Below are 20335 nucleotides of genomic sequence, written 5' to 3'. Positions count from 1 at the left end.
CTAGCGCAGATACAGGGGGCCGCCACCGGCCCCCTCCGGCTTCCCGGGACGACTGATCGGAGAGAAGGAAGAAGACGGCGGCTTGTTTATTTACACGGAGATCAGGGAAAAGCACCGTCCCCAACCTGGGCGGGAGCCGACGGCTGGCCTCTGCTATTTTTACCCTCGTGAGATTCCCCCGCCCCGAGGTAGGCTTCCACCTCCCACGCTATCAGCTTGGTTCTAGCTCCCGCAGACGCCTGCCTCAACCTCCCCACCCTCTCCTGGTGCCACCCAAGGACTCTACGGCAGTCAAGCTTAATAGGAGTAATGGGGAGTGAGGTCAAAGGTAAACTGGGCAAGTACCAGGAAGTGTCTCCAGAGAGCAATTAAGATGGGGAGTCGTTTGTCAAAGGCCACATGGGCAAGGGCTTTGATGAATACTGTGTTTAACCTGGGCCCAGAGGAGGCCCAGCAAAATAAAACTAGAGAGGACTGAACTGTGCCGACCAAAGACACACGGACAAGCGAACGGACCGAACGGCTCGGACCAAAGATCCGCCCAGCCCAAAGTTTTCGATCTCTAATAGCGGCCACAGGACCCTTGGAGAAATCAGGAGACGTGCGCTCCGTCTGGCAAACCGATACCCCCTGAGGGTTAGGGACGAACTGCCTGACCACCACCCCCCAACTTCCCCTGGGCACTCATTCATGAATTCATCCAAACCTACAGATACTCTCCGCCCGCAAGATTTCCTGCGGGAACAAATTCCACGGACTTACTCTCCACAGTGAGAAACAGGCTTACCTCTTATTTGCTCTGATCCTACCATATTCTGGCTTCAGTGGGTACCCTCCCATTCTGGGGATGTGGGATTTAGTGAAGAATCATTCTGTGTCCTCCCTGCTCACATCTCTCATGTTTCTATACCCTACGATCGTGTTTCTTTTAGGCCTTGGCTTTTCTAGACTGGAGGTCTAATCTTGCCAGCCTCTTCTGGAGTTTCTCCATCCCTGATTATCTCTGGTATCCACCCTTCTCTGGGCCTTTTGTCTAACATGTCTTTGCAAAGATACAGTGACTAGGTCTGCACACGGTATTCCAAGAGCATGAGTATCAGGGTTGGCCGGGGTGGCAGGCCATGATATCCCTTGGGTTTTTTTTTTTAATTAATCTCTCTCTCAGAGCAGCCTCTAAGAGCAGCAACCTCAGAACGACATGGAAAAAGTCATCCCCAATGACCTGTAGAGGGACCTGGCCAAAAGACCGTTTCTCCATAGCCTCTTCCTGTGTCCCCAACTCAGACCCCAACATACCAAATACTGTTAATGCACCAAAACTAGGAACGGGAGTGGTGTGGCCCAGTGAAAACGACACGGGACTAACGGCCCGCGGGCCTGGGTTCTAATCTTGGCCCCGCCACTTGCCTGCTGGGTGACTTTGGGCAAATCGTTAGATCCTCTGTAACTCAGTTTCCTCATCTTTAAAATGGGGGTGAAATACCAGTTGCCTCTCCCTCACAGAATGGGGGCCCTGCCTAGGACGGACACTGTGTCCGATCTGATTGTATTATCTCCAACCGGGCATTTAATACCGGGCTTAGCACATAACTGATGAAATCACCCAGAAAGTTAGATAATCCAAGGGGACCTCTTTGGAGATGGGAGACTAACTGGATACATCAATCAAGCAATGGTATTTAGTGAGCACTTTCTATACGCAGAACACTCTACTAAGCAAGCACTTGGGCGAGTACGATACAACAGAATGAGCAGACACGTTCCCTACCCAAAACAAGTTCAGGAGTCTAGAGGACAAGCCCATCGTCTTGGGACAAGCGGGGAGCCGCAGATGACAAAAAGGAGGTACGGACCACCTCGTAGAAAGAGGCCTTCCTTAAGGGAGGTGGGTTTCCGCCCACGTTCCCCGGCCCTCTGTTTAGGAAGCCTCCCTCCCGCAACGTGCCCAGAGCTCGGGCAACATCTTTGGAGGGGCTGGAAGAGGCGAGGAAGAGCCCGGAGCTCAAGTGTGTATTTCTTGGATCACCAGCCTCCTGGAGAATACTTGCCAAATCGCTATTAGTATTCCTCGTGGAAAGTCTCCACCCCGGCGGCCTCTCTCCCACTGAGCTTGAATGCCAAAATCCCACCAGGAGCGGACACCCCCCACACCCCCAACCCCTACCGGCAGCCCGGGAGCTTGACTCTTGATCACACAGGGTCTCCCATCCCCCGATCACCAAGCGGGAGACCACCTCAGGCATCCCCTTCAGAGGTCTCAGGATGGGGGAGAGATGGGAGGGGCGGTGGGACGACATATGACAGAGAACCTGCCGAGCGGCTGGGAAGCTGAGAGCACGCGGGACAGAAGCAGGTGCTCTCAGGGAGTGCCGGGACCGCCGGATCCCCGGGCCCGAAGGGTAAATCCCCCAATCCCGTGTCCCAGGTCACTTTCCATCATCTCAAAGGTGGAAGGCCTCGCGGGCCAGCTCATCACTGGACTCAGCCTGCCGGCGTCGGCAGCACACCCACTAAGGGGCCAAGGGGAGCTAAGTGCGACCCCTTCCTTGCCCAGCCAACCAACCCATCGTACTTATGGAGCACATACCGTGTGCGGAGCACCGTACTAAGCACTTGGGAAAGTACAATATAACAAGCGCCGACCCACCTGGGGATCGCCTTCTGTGACAACTAAAATCTGGACTCGGAAGAGGCGGGAAAAAACACCGTCGGCCGGGGAAGAGCCAAAAGGCGCGTGGCTTCCCTCGACTGCCTCTAAGATGAATGAGTCGCTATCAGTTGTGTCAGGATCTCAGAAGCTACTGATTCTCCCCAGAGAGAGAGAGAGAGAGAGAGAGAGAGAGATGGTTATCTGGGGCCCTAGAGGGCCTGGAGCGGGTGGACAAGGAATCCCTTCTTCCCCTCTTGGATCAAACGTTCTTCTCCCTGGATCCAATTCTTCTGAACGTCACGCTAACTGTAAACTAGTCTTGCACCAACCAACCCCGCTCCCTCTTCTACCGTGTAAAAAGCTCCCTCGACTCCCCATCCAGCATGGACAGTGGGAGACAAGGGGGAAGGCCTGCACTGAGACCCTGAGGTCAGCAATGAGTCTCTCCAAAACCGCACCACGGGGGCTGAAGAAAGGCGGGGGACAGGCAGTCCAACGCCTGGGGTCTCAAAACCACCAGACTCCACCCCCCAGCCCTGGGAACGGAACATCAATCCTCCGTTCGGGTTTCCTGTGGCCTGTGACCTGTGGCCCTGACCTCCTTCACACACGGGGCCCTCAACACGGTCCCGGACGTCCACGCGGCTATCCACGAAACTCCCTTCATCGGTCAGTCGATAAGATTTCTCAGGCGCCCGGGTGCACGGTCTGTTACTCTGAGCTCAGGAGATGTCAATAAAATGAAAAGACGTGATCCCTCAGAGAGGAAAAAAAACAGACACTAACAATAATAATAATAACAACAACAACAACAGTAATGATGGCATCTGTTAAGCGCTTACTATGTGCCACGCACTGTTCTAAGCACCTGGAGGAATACAAGGAAATCAGGTTGCCCCGCTTGGGGCTCACAGCCTTCATCCCCATTTTACAGACGAGGGAACTGCGGCACAGAGAGGTTAAGTGACGTGCCCAAAGTCACACAGCTGAAAAAATGGCGCAGCTGGGATTAGAGCCCACGACCTCTGGCTCCCAAGTCCGTGCTCCTTCCACTGAGCCACGCTGCTTCGATTTCGGATAGGAAGTAGTAATAGAGTAGAAAGATGTGACCCCCGAGTGGTAATCTGTGGAGTGCTTACTGGGTGCCAGGCACTGTACTAAGCACTGCGGGGGATATAAGCCAAACGGGTTGGACACGGTCCCTGTCCCACCTGGGGGGTCCCAGTCTCGATCCCCATTTTACCCCGATGAGGTAACTGAGGCACAGAGAAATGAAGCGACTTGCCCAAGGGCGTGTGCGTAAGGAGCTCTAAGTGATGGGAAGCTGCAGAAATACTGAAATGGCAGTTCGGGGCTAAAAGCTAGGGAGATTGGAAATCGATTGGGGAAGGCCTCCTGGAGGAGATGGGATTTGGAAAGAACCCAAGGACGGGCCAATTCTGGGTCACGTCGACGGCGGGGCCGGTCCCGAGGTCCGTCACCAGCAGTTGGCGGCAGGAGCCGGCAGCAGCCCGCCCGGAGGAACCGAATGACTCGGACGCCGACGACGGCGGGCGCCCTCCGAGCTATCCGGCCGCTCCGAGCGGCCACGGGGCCCTCGGAGCTTGTCGCCTTCCAGGGACCGGCTGGGCAAGCGGCCTCCGAGCCCGGGCACCGCCACAGGCCGGCCGGGCACCACCGCTGGGGAGACGCTCGGACCGGCCCTCGGACGAGGTGGCGCCCGGGCCAAACTCTCCTCGCTATCCCGACTCCTTCCTCCACGTCGCTCATTCTCCAGGGACCCCGGGATCCCCGGAAACCCAGGGACCGTTTGGGGTGAACCGCCCGGGCGGAGGCCGGAGAGGCCGGACGGGACGCCAGGGCCACAGCCGGCTACGGAAACAGGCCGAGCTCGGAGCGCGGGAGACCCACGCCAGCCCCGACCCGAAAATGGCAGGTGCCAATTAGAAGGCAAAACGCAGGCCGGGCGAGATTAAGACAAGGCCAGGAGACACACCGTGGCCCCATAAAGCGGGAGGAGGAGGAAAGGAATGACGTGCCCGGGCCCCGGCACTCTCTAATCCATCCCTCCTCACGGGCGGCTCAATCGGGAAGCCTCGGGACCGAGGCTCATCCGTCGCCGACGAAGGAGGCTTCCTCCGTGGCCAGGAGGAAGAGGCCGAAAGCCGCGGTGTGGGAGGGCGGTCCTCGATCCGCGAGGGCTTCGCTTTGACTCCTGTCTATCGCTTCTCCATCCGAGATAGATTTGTGGCGATTCGGGAGAGATCGATTCAGGCCGACGGAACCGACGGGTGGGAAGGACGCCGGGTACCGCGGAAGAGCCGACGTTTCAACTGCCATCACCGGCCCCCAAACACTCCGGTCCCCAGGTTCCTCCCGGAGCCCGCTGGCCAAACCGACGACACTCAATCACTCTACAAAAGCAAATCCGTCGTTCCAGATGCCGGCTACTTTTAAGCGACATTCGCTTAACTAGAGGCCACACGCCCCGGCGGTCGGCGTCCCCTCCTCGGAGGGGCGCCTCGGCAGGCGCGACCCGGGACGACGGCGTGGCCGGAGCCCCGACGGCCTCCTTGGCCCCGGCCCCTAGGATCTCTTCCCGCCCGGCGCCCCGGACTCCGGCGAGGCGTTTTGACGCCTCTGCCCTCCCGTGTGCCCCTACTCCCGCTCCCTTCCGCACGGGCCGCAAGCCGCGCGGGGAGCGCCGCCTCTCCGTTCCGGGCGCGACGGGGCGTCGGGGGGGGGACGGACGGGACCGGCGGCTCCCCCGAAAAGAAGAAGGGGGGAGGCGAAGGGGCGCGGAGCGGCCACCGCCCTCCCGGTGGCCACCGCGGATGGACTCTGGGGCTCCGCTTCCCCCTCGGCCCCCCGACACGGCGGCGAGGGGGAGAGGGCCGGCTCAAGTTGGGGGCGGCAAGGGCACCCGTGAGGAGGGCGGGAGGGCACGGGGACCCCTCCATCCCGCCGGCTCTGGCCCGGGGCAACCCCCACCTAACGGCCAATCCTCGGGTGCCACAGACCACCCTCCTTACCGGCCTCCGGCCTGCCAGGAGACTTTTCCCGGACGTCTCGGGTCCCGCCGGGGAGGCCGCCACCCCCGGCTTCCGGGCGGGAGGAGGAGCTCATCCCCCCTCGCAAGTTGCCACCGGCGGGAGGCTGCGCGCCGCCGGCGGACGTTTCGCAGAGAGTCGGGGGCGCATCCCCACCTCCGAGGGGGCTCCCCCGACCAGGAGGCAACGTGTCGCGGAGGGTGCCGCCGCCCCCCCCCCCCCCGCCCCCGCCCGGTGTGGTTACCTGCTCCACGGTGGCGGGGTCCATGGCTTCGATGCGGGCGGCGGCCGTCTCGTACTCATCCTCGCTGTTGTAACCGGCGCCTCCCTCCTCCTGCTCGGGGCTGGAGCCGCCGCCGCCGCCGGTGCCCCCGGCGCCCCCGGTGCCGCCGCCGCCGCCGCCGCCGCCGCCGGGGGTCTGTCGGCGCCGCTTGCTGTGTCCGGGCCCGGAGCAACAGCCGCCGCCGCCGCCGACGCCGCCAACGCCGCTGGGCCCCAGGCCGCCGTCCCCCTGGCCCTGGCCGCTGGAGCAGGGCGGCGGCGAGGCCTGCTGGGGCCGGGGGCCGGGCTGGGGCCCGGGGAGCGCCCAGCGGTGCGGGGGCGGCGGCGAGGCCCGCGGACGCGCCCCCCCGGAGCTCCGGGGATGGGGGTCGCCCCCGCCCCCGCCCCGGTCCCCTCCGCGCCGCTGGGCCTGCGGCGGCTGCTGAGACGCCTCCGAGGCCTGGTCCGTGTCAGCCGCCGGGGGAGGCGGCTTCTTCTTGGGCAGGATGGTCATGGTGGCGCCGCCGGGGGCCCCCCCCGCCCCGCCCCGGGGGGGGGGGGGGGGAAAGGCCCGGATGAGCAGGCTAAGAGGGGGGCGGCCAAGACCCGGATGAGGAGGCTAAGGGACCGGCACCCGAGAACCCGGATGGAGCGGGCCGGGGGGCGGGGGGGGGGGGCTTCTTTTAATTCGACAACTTTATTGATCCCCCGGCGAGGGGCAAAAGCCACCCGACCCCCCCCCCCCCAGCCCCCCGATAGGCTTCCCCGGGCGCGCGCACGGCGATCTCCTCGCGCGTACGTGGGGGGGGAGGGGGGGGGGGAATCAATAGCACCACCAACCAATCAACGTCGCCACCCTCTTCGGCGGCGCGCGCGCCGCTCGAGGTCCTCGAGACGCCGCTGACGGGCGCGCGGAGTCAATCACAAACCAAGTCGGCCGGCCGACCGGCCGGCCGCCCCCTTCCCCCTCCCCGGTCTCCGCTCCGGGCCGCCCGTCGGGATCCTCGGGACGGCGCGGGCCAGGGAACGCGGCCCTCCCCCCAGCCCGCCCCCGGGCGGCGGCGCGCGGGCCGGTGGGGTGTGTCTTCGGGCCGCCGGGACGCGACGGGGCGACAGGGAATCGATCCCAAACGCGCTCGCCCTCGGCCTACTTCTCCCTCCCTCCTTCCCGGCTTCCGTCTCTTCTACTCTCTGGCTGACTGGAAAACATCAACACTGCCCTCCCTCTCTCTCTCTCTCTCACACACACACACACACACACACACACACACCGGGGCACAGCTGACCTGCATGCGTCACTTCCGCTCCGGCCCTGGGGCTCCTCCCTGCCGTCTAGCAACGGAGGGGGCGGGGACCGCGCCCCGTCCTAGCAACGGCCCCGTTTTCATTGGTCGAGAGGCGCCGCCAATCAGGCGGGAAGCGCCGCCTTCCCCGGGCGCCTATTGGCTGTAAGTGTCTCGGGCCGGGCCGGAGTCTCCGCCCCTCCCTGTTCTGCCCGGCGACCCCCGCGCGTCTCTCCCGGCATCCTTTGCTGCGGGAGCTTGGCTTGGCTTCCCTGGGCCTCGGTTACCTCAGCTCTCACCTCACCTGTAACGCTGAGGACTTAGAGAAGCAGCGTGGCTCCGTGGAAAGAGCCCGGGCTTGGGAGGCCCAGGTCATGGGTTCGAATCCCGCCTCTGCCTCTTGCCAGCTGGGTGACTTTGGGCCAGTCATTTCTCTGGGCCTCAGTGGCCTCATCTGAGCCCCACGTGGGACAACCTGGTCACCTTGTATCCCTCCCCCCCCCCCCCCCCAGCGCTTAGAACAGTGCTCTGCACATAGTAAGCGCTTAACAAATACCAACATGATTATCATCAATCCCGACTCTAGCGAAGCAGCGTGGCTCGGTGGCAAGAGCCCGGGTTTAGGAGTCACAGGCCATGGGTTCAAATCCCGGCTCTAGAGAAGCAGCGTGGCCCAGTGGACAGAACCCGGGCTTAGGAGTCCGAGGTCATGGGTTCTAATCCCGTCGCTGCCACCTGTCAGCTGGGTGACTTTGGGCAAGTCACTTCACTGGGCCTCAGTTGCCTCATTTGTAACTATGAGAACTTGGAGAAGCAGCTTGGCTCAGTGGAAAGAGCCCGGGCTTAGGCGTCCGAGGTCATGGGTTGTAATCCCGGCTTTAGAGAAGCAGCATGGCTCAGTGGAAAGAGCCTGGGCCTATTCATTCAATAGTATTTATTGAGCGCTTACTATGTGCAGAGCACTGTACTAAGCGCTTGGAATGAACAAGTCGGCAACAGATAGAGACAGTCCCTGCTTAGGGGTTAGAGGTCATGGGTCCATGGGTTCCAATCCCGGCTCTGCCACTTGCCAGCCTTATGACTTTGGACAAGTCACTTCACTTCTCGGTGCCTCAGTGATCTCATCTGGAAAATGGGGATTAAGACTGTGAGCCCCACGTGGGACAACCCGATGACCCTGTATCACCCTCAGCGCTTAGAACAGGGCTCGGCACGTAGTAAGCGCTTAACAGATACCAACATTATTATTATTATTAGCTGTAAAATGGGGATCAAGGCTGTGAAGCCCACGTGGGACAACCTGATTACTCTGTATCTCCCCCAGCGCTTAGAACAGTGCTTGGCGCATCATAAGCGCTTAACAAATGCCAACATTATAGTTATTTTGAGTGAGACTAGGGGCCGGGCGGGCTTGTTTCAGTCAGTATTGGCCAGTCCTTCCGGCCGAGCGGGGTCAGCCCCCCAGCAGTCTTGGCCAGGTCACGGGCAGATGGCTGCACAGAGACAGAGACAGAGATCCATTTTATCTGGGACCTTAAAGTGCGGCCCTTACCAGGAGCAGCTCCCGGGGAATGGAAATTGTTGACCTGTACTTTCCCAAGCACTCAGTACAGTGCTCTGCACACAGTAAGCGCTCCATAAATATGATTGAATGAATGAAGAGTGTTCTGCCAACAGTAAGCGCTCAATAAATGAGAAATAAATAAATGAGAAGCAGCATGGCTCAGTGGAAAGAGCACAGGCTTGGGAGTCACAGGTCATGAGTTCGAATTCCAGCTCTGCCACTTGTCAGCTGTTTGACTGTGGGCAAGTCACTTAACTTCTCTGTGCCTCGGTTACCTCATCTGTAAAATGGGGATTAACTGTGAGCCTCACGTGGGACGACCCGATTCCCCTGTATCTACCCCAGCGCTTAGAACAGTGCTCGGCACATAGTAAGCGCTTAACAAATACCAACATTATTATTATTATTATTATTAATAATTACGATCGAATGAAGGAATAATAATAATTATGGTACTTGGTACCTTACCCTTACCCCCAGACTGTGAGCTCGTTGGGAGCGGGGACTGTCACTCTTTATTCCTGTATTGTACTTTCCCAAGTGCTTAGTACAAGTGCCCTGCGCACGGTAAGCACTTAATAAATACGATTGAATGAATGAATGAACGTTAAGCGCTCACTCGGGGCCCAGCACTATTCCAACATGGGCTGACAGCCTTAATCCCCATTTTACAGATGAGGAAACTGAGGTCCGGAGAGGTGAAGTGACTTGCCCGAGGTCACACCGCAGACAAGTGGCAGAGCCGATATTCGGACTCAGGACCTCTGACTCCCGGGCCCGGGCCGTTTCCCATGTTGCTTCCCATCGGCTCCAGGAAAATCCTCCCTCCGTCCCTCTCTCTGTCCCCCAACCCCGCCTTCCTCCCTGCCCCCAGCGAAGGAAGACCACAGGCGGGAGGTTCGGTTCAGCTCTCATCCCTCGGTTCCTTTTTATTGGATCGATCGAACTACACCCGGGTCTGCCGCTGGCTCCGCAGCTCTCCTTCCCCAGCGGGACCAGCTTCTGACGGGGAAAACCTGAGATGTGGTGGGGGGGGGCGAGGAGAGGTCAGACCGAGGGCCGGAGCCCGTCAGCCGGCAGGGGAAGGAAGCAGGAGCGGAAAAGCTGCTGCCGGGGAGAGGTAGGGACCACGGTGAGTCGCGACTGGATGCCCGGAGCTTCCGAGGATACCCGGGTGCTTGACCTAAATTGGTTAGGCCCGGAGAGGTGAGGGTAGGCGAGAAGAAAAAACAAACTGAAGCGTAAAGATCGAAGGGATCCCGAGGGAGGAGATGAGGGTCCAGGGCACAGCTGGACGTCCTACTGGTCCTCCCAACCGACGTCCAGTCCCAGAGTCACTCACTTTCCCAGTCCCTCCTCGCTTGCTTCCAAGACCCCCCAATCTCCTTATTTCCAGCCATTTCTTTCTCCTGCTCGGAGCACTGTCTCACTCTCCAAATTTTTGGTCGCGGACACGAGTGGGCATCTGCAACTACTGAGAGAGTCTAGGCTCTCAAACCTCCACTCGGAGCCGGGTGCTCAGACTGGCCCGGGCAGCAGAAAGTCCCAGAGAGTTGAGGAGACTGCATTAGAGAAGCAGCGTGGCTCAGTGGAAAGAGCCCGGGCTTGGGAGTCAGAGGTCATGGGCTCGAATTCCGACTTGGCCACTTAGCTGTGTGACTGTGGGCAAGTCACTTCACTTCTCCGGGCCTCAGTTACCTCATCTGTAAAATGGGGATCAAGACTGTGAGCCTCACGTGGGACAACCTGATTCCCTTGTAAATCTACCCCAGCGCTTAGAACGGTGCTCTGCACATAGTAAGCGCTTAACAGATACCAACATTATTGTTAGTATTATTTGCCCTTCCGGGCCTTGCCTGTCATTTGCCCTTAGCTCACATCAGAAGAATCTTGACTTTCAGGCTCCCAACCCAGCTTCCTTACCTGGCTCCAGAGCAGTCCCCGTCATTGTAGGTGGAAAAGAAAGGGAAAGCGCATAAAAGAGAGACGTCCCCCGACCTCCATCCTTGATTTTGCCTCAAGGAAGCCGAAACAGCATCAGGGAGATGGAGGACCTTGCATAACACCTTAGAGATAGTGGTTGAGTTTGCACGAAGTCGGGGTTCGAAGGGTAAGGGAGCCCGGCGGAGAACCTCTCTCCGAGGGAAAGGGAGATGTGCCTCGATCCCACCGATACAAGTCCCGGGATTTGTGCTATCCGAAGTTGGAGGAGACGGAGGGTCTCCTCTTGCTTCCCCAAGGGCTTTGTGGCGGGGTGGCCCAACTCCCCTGGAAGTTCATTCACAATCTGCCCGGAGCCCCTCGGGAACCATTTCTCCAGAGGGGTTGGGGGTGCCCAGGGGTTAATGTTATATTGTGCCATGCAGTAGTGAACGAGGGTCACCATCGGGAGGTGACCTCTCGAGATTTGGGGGGGGCCGAAGGGTTGGACCCCCGTCTTCTCTCCCAACACCTCCTGAGATGAGACTTGGGGGAGCCTCAGGGGTCAGGTTAAGGACTCTCGCCAGCCCCGGTGACCCCTCGGAGGGGTCAGGATTTCTCTAGGATTGCAGCTGACTAGCCTGGCTGCCGTGTCTCGGCGGTTCTGCCCCGTTGCCCCCTCCCGGCTCCACGCCCCCACCCTTCCTCGAGGCCCCGTTCGCCTTGCTCTCGGACCTGGGTTCCTCTCAGAAGGTCTGACCCCCCCCGCTTCGTCCTCGTCGGGTCCCCCCGGAGCCTTAGTCGGGAGTGGGAGGGGAGGCCCAGGGTACCGTGGGCGGCAAGAGGTGCTGAGACAAGGATGGTCCACAGCGAGGAAGGGACCCATACTGCTAGCCTTCTGGCTGGAATGGATACACTGGATGCACTGGAGGCTGTTGAGGGAGGGAGGGAGAGGAGGCGATCTGTGGCCCGGAAGGAGGCGAGAACTCCGAGGCAGGTAAAGGCAGCATCCCGAGCTGTTCTCGGTGCTGCTCCCGCTCTCCGCAGCCCCAGACCACCACCCGCGCTCCACGCTCCAACGGCAACGTTGCCCCTCCACTCCGGGAGTACCTCTGAGCTAAAGCTGAAGGGAGGGGAGGCGGACATGTGAACCCCATCTCCTCCTTGATGTTGGTTATGGCTCCGTAGTGCCTGGGCTCTCTCCTAAGGAGACCACAGCTGGAAGACTGGAGAAGGGATGGGAGGGAGGTGAGAGGCCTTCCTTCTGCAGCTAGCCTCCCCCATCCCACGGCGCCCACCCCCCAGTGCTGTATCTCCGGGAGGAGCCTTCTCCTTGTGTCCCTATTGCATAGCTAGTGGCGGGGGAGGGTCCCGATACCTGTGCTCCGCCCCCCTCCCCATATGGCTTTGGAAATGAAACAGGAAGGAGTTGAGCGGGGAGGGGGGAATCCACGGCATTTGACCCCACGCCTCCCCGGAAGGCCAGCCGACACCCCAAACCTAACGAATGGAGGACTGGACGGGGGTCGGGTCGGAGGGGAACGTGGATCCGGGTCCCCCTTACAGGGAGGAGATCTTGACGGTCTCGTGGAGGAGGAAGGAGGGGGCCAGGCTGGAGTTCCTGAGGGTCCCCCCCGGGCGAGGAGCAGAGCCGGGAGACGGGGGCTGGCTCTCGTCCGGGGTGTTGGCAGGCGGTGTGGGGATGCTGATGATGGCGGCCGTTAGATCCCCGCTGTCACAGTTCAGCTTCAGGCTGTCGTGGGGCCTGGCGTTGAGACGAGAGCGGCTGACGGAGCAGAGGGCGGGGTGGGGGTGGGGCAAAGAGAGGGGCGAAGAGCAAGCTCTTAGTCCGGCGTCCCACACGCAGGAAGCGCTCACAGATGACGACTGACTGCGGATTGAGTGTGGAGCTGGGGCCGCCCACTCTTCCGTCCTCAGCCCGCCCATCCCTGCCCCCTGCCAGAGCGACGGCTCCTCCTGCCACTGCTCCCCTGCATGTCCAGGCCTGCGGTGGGTGGGCGGATAGGCCGGCGGCTGGCTCTTCACCCCACCACCCTCTCCGGCCCCCAGCCTAGATAGGCCTCATCTCCTCCTTCAGGCGCAGGCCCCCGCCCCCCCAAGTCCCCCTGGCTAGGGCAGCCCCGGGGAACTGGGGACGGGGGGGGGTACCTCTGGGGTCCAGAGCCCGGGGGTCCGGCCAGGTCGTCCAGCTCCTGCATGCTGCCCCGGCTGACCGAAGCGGTGGAGTTGGCGAGGCGGATGGCGCGACGCTTAGCCCGGCGGGGACAGCAAGAGCAGGGCAGGCCTCCTCCGGCGCCCGCCCCAGGCTGGGACGACACGGAGGTACTCCGGCTCGTGCGGCCCCCCAGGGACATCACCCCCAGCGCCTCGCCGAAGGTCAGCTCATCGGTGAACTCATGGCACTGGAGACGCGGGGGAAGGGGGAGACAAAGAGGAAAGGGTCAGAGGGCGGCGAGGCCCTCGCTCCGGAGGACTCCAATTCTCGCTGCCCCCTCGTCCCTGAGAAATGGGGTTGAGGGGAAGTCTCCTCCAGGGTCCCGGGGACAGACAGGTGAGGGAGCTGGCTGCCGGGGGGAGCGGGAAAGAGGTTGGTTAAGGTGACGAGAAAGGGGCATCGGGGACGAGGGTCTGTACCGTGGTTTTCTCCAGGCAGTGCAGCAGATGGTGATGCTGCTGTTCAAACGCAGAGCGGTTCCTGACGCACAGGGCCTGTCCCTCGGCACTGTGGTCCTAAGGAAAGAGTGATCATCAGCTCCCCGCACCCACCCCCCCACCAAAGGGGGATCGGGAGCCCTTGGATTCGGGGGTCCCGTTCTGCCTCTGCCCACAGACTCACCCTGAGTTTCTCTGGGACCCCCGCTTTGTCCCTTTGCCACATGCCCACCACCCCAACGGCAGGAAAGATGGCGGCAGGAGGTCGGGCATTTGGGGGAGAGTGGGTAGGAAGCAACCAGAGAAACCCAGAGGGTAACCGGTTTCAGATCCCAGCCTTTAGTGAGGTGGGGGCACTGGAAATCTCCAAGAGCACCTGGCAGTCCAGCTCAGTGGAGTCAGGGGCAGCTGGGGGGATGGGGAAGCCACTCACGGCAGAGGCAGGATGTGAGGGAGATAGGCAGAGAGCGAGAGAAGGAGATAGGGCTTAGAAACTTACAACCCACAGAGGGATCACTAGAGAGTGGGGAATAGGAGAAAGGGAGAAGGCAAAGAAAGGAGGGGGTGTCCTAGCCCACCGGAACGGTGGGTTCTCAGATATACGTTTCCAGGCTGTAGCAACCCTCTCCCCACCAAAATTTTCCTAACAGAGGAGAGGGAAGGGGAGGGAGAGAAAGGAGGGTGGAGGGAGGAGACCAGGGGGGTGTCTCTCTTTTGGACTTAAGAAAACCCATATCTCTTCTAGAGGCGCCCCGGATTTGCCACCAGAAGGACCTCTCTTTTGCCCTCCCCTCCTCTCCCACGCATCTTAGAGGTCGTGGGTTCTAATCCCGGCTCCGCCACTTCTCTGCTGTGTGACCTCGGACGAGTCACTAGCTTCTCTGTGCCTCAGTTACCTCATCTGTAAAATGGGGATTAAGACTGTGAGCCCCACGTGGGCCAACCTGACTCCCTTGTATCTACCCCAGTGTTGAGAACAGTGCTGGGCACACAGTAAGCGCTTAACGAATACCATAATTATGAATCAGTATTATTATCTTAGATGACTAACAGGTGGGCCGTTCTTACGGAAGCGATGTAGGGTGGAAAAGACTGACTCCCCTTGATGTCCCAACAGAAATCTCCCGAGGCCATTCCCTTTCCCCTAAATGGACCCATGAGTCCCCTGTGTTGAGGGGAAAGGTTTGGATCGGGCATTCCGGGTGGCAGAGGGACCCCCGCCCCCGACCCGGCGAAGCCCTGTGTGGAAGGAACAGTTGAGGGAAAGCGGCTTTTGGAGACGCGCCTCCTCCCCTCACCACAAGGACCCACCTCCAGCCCCCCATTCTGCTTGTACTGCAGGAAGGCGTTGGTGGTTCCACTCTTTGCCAGTCGGATTCGGGCCAGGCGCACTTTCTGCAGAGGAAAGACAGTTGATCCCTCGGCACCCCCAACCCAGGACCCGGAGAGAGGCTGGTGGCGGGGACCGTGGGACTCGGGGTTTCACCACCTCCGGGAACTACTCCCCGCTCCGCTGCTCCTTCCCCAAAGGGCCAGTGGATCCTTTGGCTCCGCCGAAAAGAAGAGCGTTGGGAACCCTGCCTCGGGACAACGGAGCTGGGAGTGACCCAGGGTCCGTTGCAGCCAAGACGGGAGGGAGGGAGGGAGGGAGGGAGGGACTCAGCCGTGCCAACTCCCTATCCCGATAAAGGGTAATAATCCAGGTTCCCTGAAGGCCCGGGGGGGGGGGCCTGTAAAACGCTACATTGGAGCCAGAGAGTCCATTATTTCTAGAAACGGGGAGGTGGGGAGCCCTGCCAACCCAGTCGATCCCATCCGGGGGTCAGGGCATCTCACTGCGGAGCCCGGGGCGAGGCCGCGGACTCTTTCCAGGGTCTGGGGACGTCCCAGCCCGGGGCCTCTCCTCGAGGGGTACCTGCTGCGCCCGGCGCTTGTCCGCCCGCTGGTTCTGGTGGTAGATGCGGCTGAAGTTGGAGACGATGACGGGCACAGGCAGGGCGATGACGAGAACGCCACTCAGAGAGCAGATGGAACCAAAGATCTTGCCAGCGATGGTGCTGGGGACCATGTCACCATACCTACAGGGGGCAGAGGGACTGTAGAGCCAGAACAGGGACACCCCTACCCTCCTTCCCCCCTACCCCCCGGCTCCTCCCTGGGGCTACCCCCTCCCGGGAGCCGAGGCTTCCCTGTTCCGGCTCCGAGATGGGGCTCCGGGTCCCAAGGGGAAGGGAAGGGGGTGCAGGAGAGCCGGAGGTGGCGGTGACACCGTGAGGGGGCTCTGGGTGTCTATGCCGAACACTGGCGATGGGTGCTTGAGTCATCCAGGAGGCACTATTAATACCGTGCGTGGGGGAGTGAGGATTCGGGATCGGCGGTATAAATATCCCGGGCACACCCGCAAGGGCTCAGAGCCTCTTTGCTGGAGGTCAGGCCCAGCTGGCTTGGTGGAGGGGCGGTAAGACACCTCTCTTTCTCTGGCTGGGGTGAGGGGCCTGAAACCCCCCAGCTTCAATCTGACCCAAGGCCAGAAGTCTGTTGGGGTGTCAACTCCGCCCCCGAGGACCGGGTGGGCAGCTGCGGCCCCAACTCCGCCCGGAGCCCGCCCCGACTCCGTAGGAACCCTTGCTCCCACAAGGCCCCTCCGAGCGCTGACCCAGATACTCTTCCAGAGGCTGCCTGCCCCGCCGGTTGCCAGCGGCAACGGAGGAAACGTCTGCCGCCCTGGGGGCCTGGAAACTCCTTGTGGGCAAGGGAACGTGGCCACCAACCCTGTTGTAGTGTCCTCTCCCAAGCGCTCAGTCCAGGGCTCTACGCACACTAAGCGGCGCTCGAGAAATAATAATAGTAAAAATAATGTTGGTATTTGTTAAGCGCTTACTGTGCGCGGAGCACCGTTCTAAGCGCTGGGGTAGATACAGGGTCATCAGGTTGTCCCACGTGAGGCTCACGGTTAATCCCCATTTTACAGATGAGGTCACTGAGGCCCAGAGAAGTGAACTGACGTGCCCACAGTCCCGCAGCTGACAAGTGGCAGAGCTGGGATTCGAACCCATGACCTCTGACTCCCAAGCCCGGGCTCTTCCCACCGAGCCACGCTGCTTCTCTACCATTGAGATACCATCGATCGATTGATCGGCAATGCCTCGGACTCTGGGATTCGGGGCAATTGATGCCCTGCGGAGGAATTCCTGAGAACGGCCATCAGGAAGCACCTCGATGCAGAGGAGCGGAACGGGGCCTTAACGCCTCCCTCCCTGCCATGACCCCGAAACCAAACTGCCAGATGCCACCAGCAGGAGCCGGGAAAGAAGCTGGCAAAGCTTGTGGTCCAACACGTTTGATTTTTTTTGAACGGAGGAAGGAGGGTGGTCCCCAAGCCTTCTCTTCCCTTCGTCCCCACAGCTGTCCCGCGCAGCCCTGCGGGAACGCAACCCGCACGGGCGGGGGCCGCCCAAAGGGCAGGCCCCGCACACTCACACCGAGGTAGGCGGGCAGTGGGTAGGGGAGCCGCAGAGGTTGGATCGTGCCGGCCCCCCCGCTGCCCAGCTTCCTGACTGCGGGACGACCCGGGCGGGAGGCGGCTCGTCGCTCCCGGTGCCCACGGGCCGGCCCGGCGGGAAGGAGAGACGGAACGATCCGTGGGCTGGCGTGCGGGGAGGGGGATGTTTGGGAAGGGCCGGCCCCAAGCTCTCCGTGGAGGGGAGGGAGGGCAGGCCGAGCTTCCTTGAGGTGATTCTCGACTCCAGTTGGAACGGGCGGGCCCCCCCGCCTCCCCACCCCACCCCCCCCGTCACCCCTCACGCCCACCATGGCTGGTGTCAGTAAGGCGGGCAGGCAGCCCATCAGGAAAGGGGCTGGGGCGGCAAATGAGCGGCCCCAGTTATAGCCAAGGGGCCCTTTGACCCAGCCACTCCTGCCCTTCCCGCATCGAAGTCCCCTCCTCCCCCCCCTCCCTTCCCGGGGCTTTTTCCAAGTCCCAAATTCTACAGCTCTCCTGTCTGTGGCTCCTCCATTTCCTTCCTTCTTCAGGTCCCTTTCTCCCAGCCTGTTTTTGTTCCCTGCTCCCCGAAAGGCAGAAGGCCCTTCTTTCCTGAAACTCCCCTCCCCGTCAGAACTCCGGAGTTGACTTCCGTGCCCCCTGCTAGGAAACGGGGGACCAGGGCTGGAACGGACCCTGACGAGGGGTTCGATGGTGGCGAGGGAGAGGGCAGGGCAGGGAGCCGGGGGTAGGACATTCATTCATTCGATCGTTCGGGGGCTGGCGTCAGGGGAGGACCCCGGGGGGGCCGGCTCTGGTCTCCATCCGTGCCCCAGACTGAGTGGCCGTTCCGGGGACATCAACGGCACCTTCCCGTCCCTCGGGCTGTGGAGGGGGAGGAAAGGCTCCAGGGAATCTGGCCGAGGGGTGGCCGGGTCATCTGGAGCAAGGCGGTGGACTGCCAGCCCGGCTTGACCGGAGACTTGTGCTCCTGGCCCCGGGTCCGAAACTAACCCAAGTGAGCGTGGCTTTCTTCCTCTCCCTCGCTCCCTGGCACGCAGACACACATGCGTGCACGTACACACGGGCACACGCACACGCACGGTTCTCCCTCCGGGGTGTGTGTTGGGGGTGAACCCTCGGGAAGAAGCCCCCCCTACACGGAGAATCTCCCCAGTCTTCCTCCTCCACCCCCGAGCTTCCCCTCCCCAAGGAGGTGACGAAGGGAGGGGTTGCCTGGGCCCGGGGCCCCCACCTGGCCCCGGGGCCTCCACCCGGCCGGGCTCCTGCCTCCCGTCACTCACCCCAGCGTCGTCATGGTGACGATGGTGTACCAGAAGGCGGCGGGGATGCTGGTGAAATTGGTCTTGCTGGTGCCCTTCTCCGCGTAGAACATGACGGTGGCGAAGATGATGATGGCCATGGTGAGGGAGAAGAGCAGGAAGCCCAGCTCGGAGGCGCAGCTCTTGAGCGTGTAGCCCAGGATGCGCAGGCCCTGAGAGTGGCGGGAGAACTTGAAGATGCGGAAGACCCGGAAGACCCGCAGGGTGACGAAGGCGCCGCTGACGTCCTCGTTGTCGGGCATGGCCAGTCCGATGTAGTAGGGCAGGATGGCCACCACGTCGATGATGCTCATGACGCTGCGCAGGAAGCGGCAGCGGCTGGGGGCGGCGAAGAGGCGCAGCAGGTACTCGCCCGTGAAGATGAGCACGCAGGCCGTGTCCATGCAGAAGAAGGCCAGCGGGAAGCGCTCCCCGCAGGGCTGCTCCCGCCGCCGGCCCGGGGGCGCCCGGCAGGGGATGGTCTCCACCACGTTGGCGATGACGGACACGGCGATGAAGAAGCCGGTGACGTAGTAGAAGACCAGGGCCATGGTGCTGGTGTGCGGGTTCTCGAAGGCCCGCCACAGCCGCTGGCGGAAGGAGCTGTCGGCCGGCAGGGCCGCGTCCGAGGCCTGCTCGGCCTCCTCGTCGTCAGCCAGCCGCTCGGCGTTCTCCTTCTTGCGGTCCCGGTACTCCTCCAGGCAGCAGTCGCCGATCAGCTCCGGGATGATGCCGTAGAAGGCCAGCTCCTCGTCGAAGGCCTGGATGCACTCGTGCCGCGGGCAGTGGAGCCGGCCCGTCCGGTAGAAGTTGAGCACGTGGCGGAACATGTCCGGGTCCCGGTCGAAGAAGTACTCCCCCGAGTCCTGGTCGAAGAAGAACTCCTTCTCCGAGCTGCCCAGCAGGGTGTCCGGGTAGCGGTCCAGCGTGTTCTTCCAGGTCTGGAAGCGCCTCCCGCTCACGTTGACCACCAGGAGCTCGTCGCTCCGGGCCTCCCGTCCCCGGGGGGCCACCGGCAGCGGCTGCTTGGCCAGCGGGAGCCAGCCCACGGCCGCGGCCCGGGCGAAGGGCAGCCAGGTGGCCACGCCGGCCGCCATGGGGCCCCGGGGCCGGCCTGCGGGGCGTTCAGGAGGACATGGCGCGGGCCGCCCCCCGAGGACGGGCCGGGCGGAGGACGGTCAGAGGAGGGGGGGGCCCTCCCACCCTCCCCTCCCCTCCCCTCCCCTCCCAGAGACCCTTCCTCTCCCCTAGAAGGAGACCGGGCCAGCCGGGCCAGCCGGGGAGAGGCCGGGGCCAGAAAGGCCGGGCGGGGGACGGCAGGCCGGGCCCCGCCGGTTAGCCGCGGGGCGAGGAGGGGGTGGGGGCTCGGGGGGGGGGCCCCCGCCCCCCGGGAAAGGGGAGCCGGGCAGGTGGGGGGGGTGGTCGACGGGGCCCGGGCGAGGGGGGCGGTCGGGGGGGCCGCCCAGGCCCCGAGCTCCCGGCCGCCGGCTCCGGGCTGGATGCCGGGCTCGGGACAGCCGAGCTCCCTCCTGGCCGCGCTGAGGAGAGAGGAGGAAAGAGTCAGGCCGAGGGAGGGACAAAAGGGAGAACGGAGGAGGAGAGGCCCGGGTCGGGGAGAGAGAGAGGGGAGAGACCGGGGTGCGGGCGGTGCGGGGAGAGTTGGGCAGAAAAGGGAAGGAGGACAGAGCCGAGGAGGATCTGCCCGGCGGCGACACGAAAAAGGGAGGGCGACCGGATCTGAGGAGGATGAAGCGGGAGACAGCGGGGAGAATTGGGGAGGAAAAAGGGAGGGCGACCGGATCTGAGGAGGATGTGGCTACCTGGATGGGGTGGGGGGGAGAGAGTGGGGAGAGCCGGGGAGAAAAAAGGGAGGGCCACCAGATCTGAGGAGGATGTGGCTATCTGGATGGTGGGGGGGGGGGGGGGAGAGTGGGGGGAGCCGGGGCGAAAAAGGGAGGGCCACCAGATCTGAGGAAGCTCAGCCCGGGGTGAGGGTGGGGGCTGGGGCTGTGTGTGTGTCGGGGGGGGAGGTCTGATCCCCGGGGACGGGCAGCAGCAGAGCGAGGAGGAGAGGGATTCGGGGAGAGGAGAGGGGGAGAGGGGGGCAGGCTGGGAGGTGGGGGGGGGGGGT

At 62.3% G+C, this 20335-nt stretch overlaps 2 protein-coding genes across 6 annotated transcripts in view; both read right to left on the bottom strand.

Moving 5' to 3' along the window:
• OTUD5 (OTU deubiquitinase 5) overlaps nucleotides 1-6623 on the bottom strand; it is a 52545-nt gene extending 45922 nt beyond the window's left edge. Inside the window, exon 1 of one of the 3 annotated variants that reach the window (XM_029067311.2) lies at nucleotides 5945-6623. In XM_029067311.2, the coding sequence (XP_028923144.1) occupies nucleotides 5945-6475 (531 nt within the window). In that variant the 5' untranslated portion in view covers nucleotides 6476-6623. Of the gene's footprint in view, nucleotides 1-2647; nucleotides 3418-5944 lie in introns of those variants that run through there. The other 2 variants (XM_029067312.2, XM_039912337.1) reach the window with 2 other exon arrangements.
• Nucleotides 6624-10570: 3947 nt separating this feature from the next.
• Nucleotides 10571-19383, bottom strand: KCND1 (potassium voltage-gated channel subfamily D member 1). Of its 3 annotated transcripts, XR_003760424.2 has the most exons (8): nucleotides 18187-19383; nucleotides 15317-15479; nucleotides 14713-14796; nucleotides 13384-13479; nucleotides 12898-13151; nucleotides 12293-12514; nucleotides 11839-11954; nucleotides 10571-11660 (listed from the first exon to the last, which is right to left on the bottom strand). XR_003760424.2 is itself a non-coding variant. In XM_029067019.2 (7 exons), exons 1-7 carry the CDS (start codon nucleotides 19299-19301, stop codon nucleotides 11903-11905), a joined length of 1986 nt encoding a protein of 661 aa, XP_028922852.1. In that variant the 5' UTR covers nucleotides 19302-19382; the 3' UTR covers nucleotides 10571-11902. The 3 variants fall into 3 exon arrangements, 2 of the variants coding, with proteins under 2 accessions (XP_028922852.1, XP_028922853.1); XM_029067019.2 differs by having other exon boundaries at nucleotides 10571-11954; nucleotides 18187-19382; XM_029067020.2 differs by having other exon boundaries at nucleotides 10571-12514; nucleotides 18187-19382.
• Between the last annotated feature and the right edge of the window lie 952 nt (nucleotides 19384-20335).

Source organism: Ornithorhynchus anatinus, chromosome 6 (assembly GCF_004115215.2).
Source record: "Ornithorhynchus anatinus isolate Pmale09 chromosome 6, mOrnAna1.pri.v4, whole genome shotgun sequence".
Classification (NCBI taxonomy): Eukaryota; Metazoa; Chordata; class Mammalia; order Monotremata; family Ornithorhynchidae; genus Ornithorhynchus; species Ornithorhynchus anatinus.
This window is presented reverse-complemented; position numbering and strand designations above follow the sequence as displayed.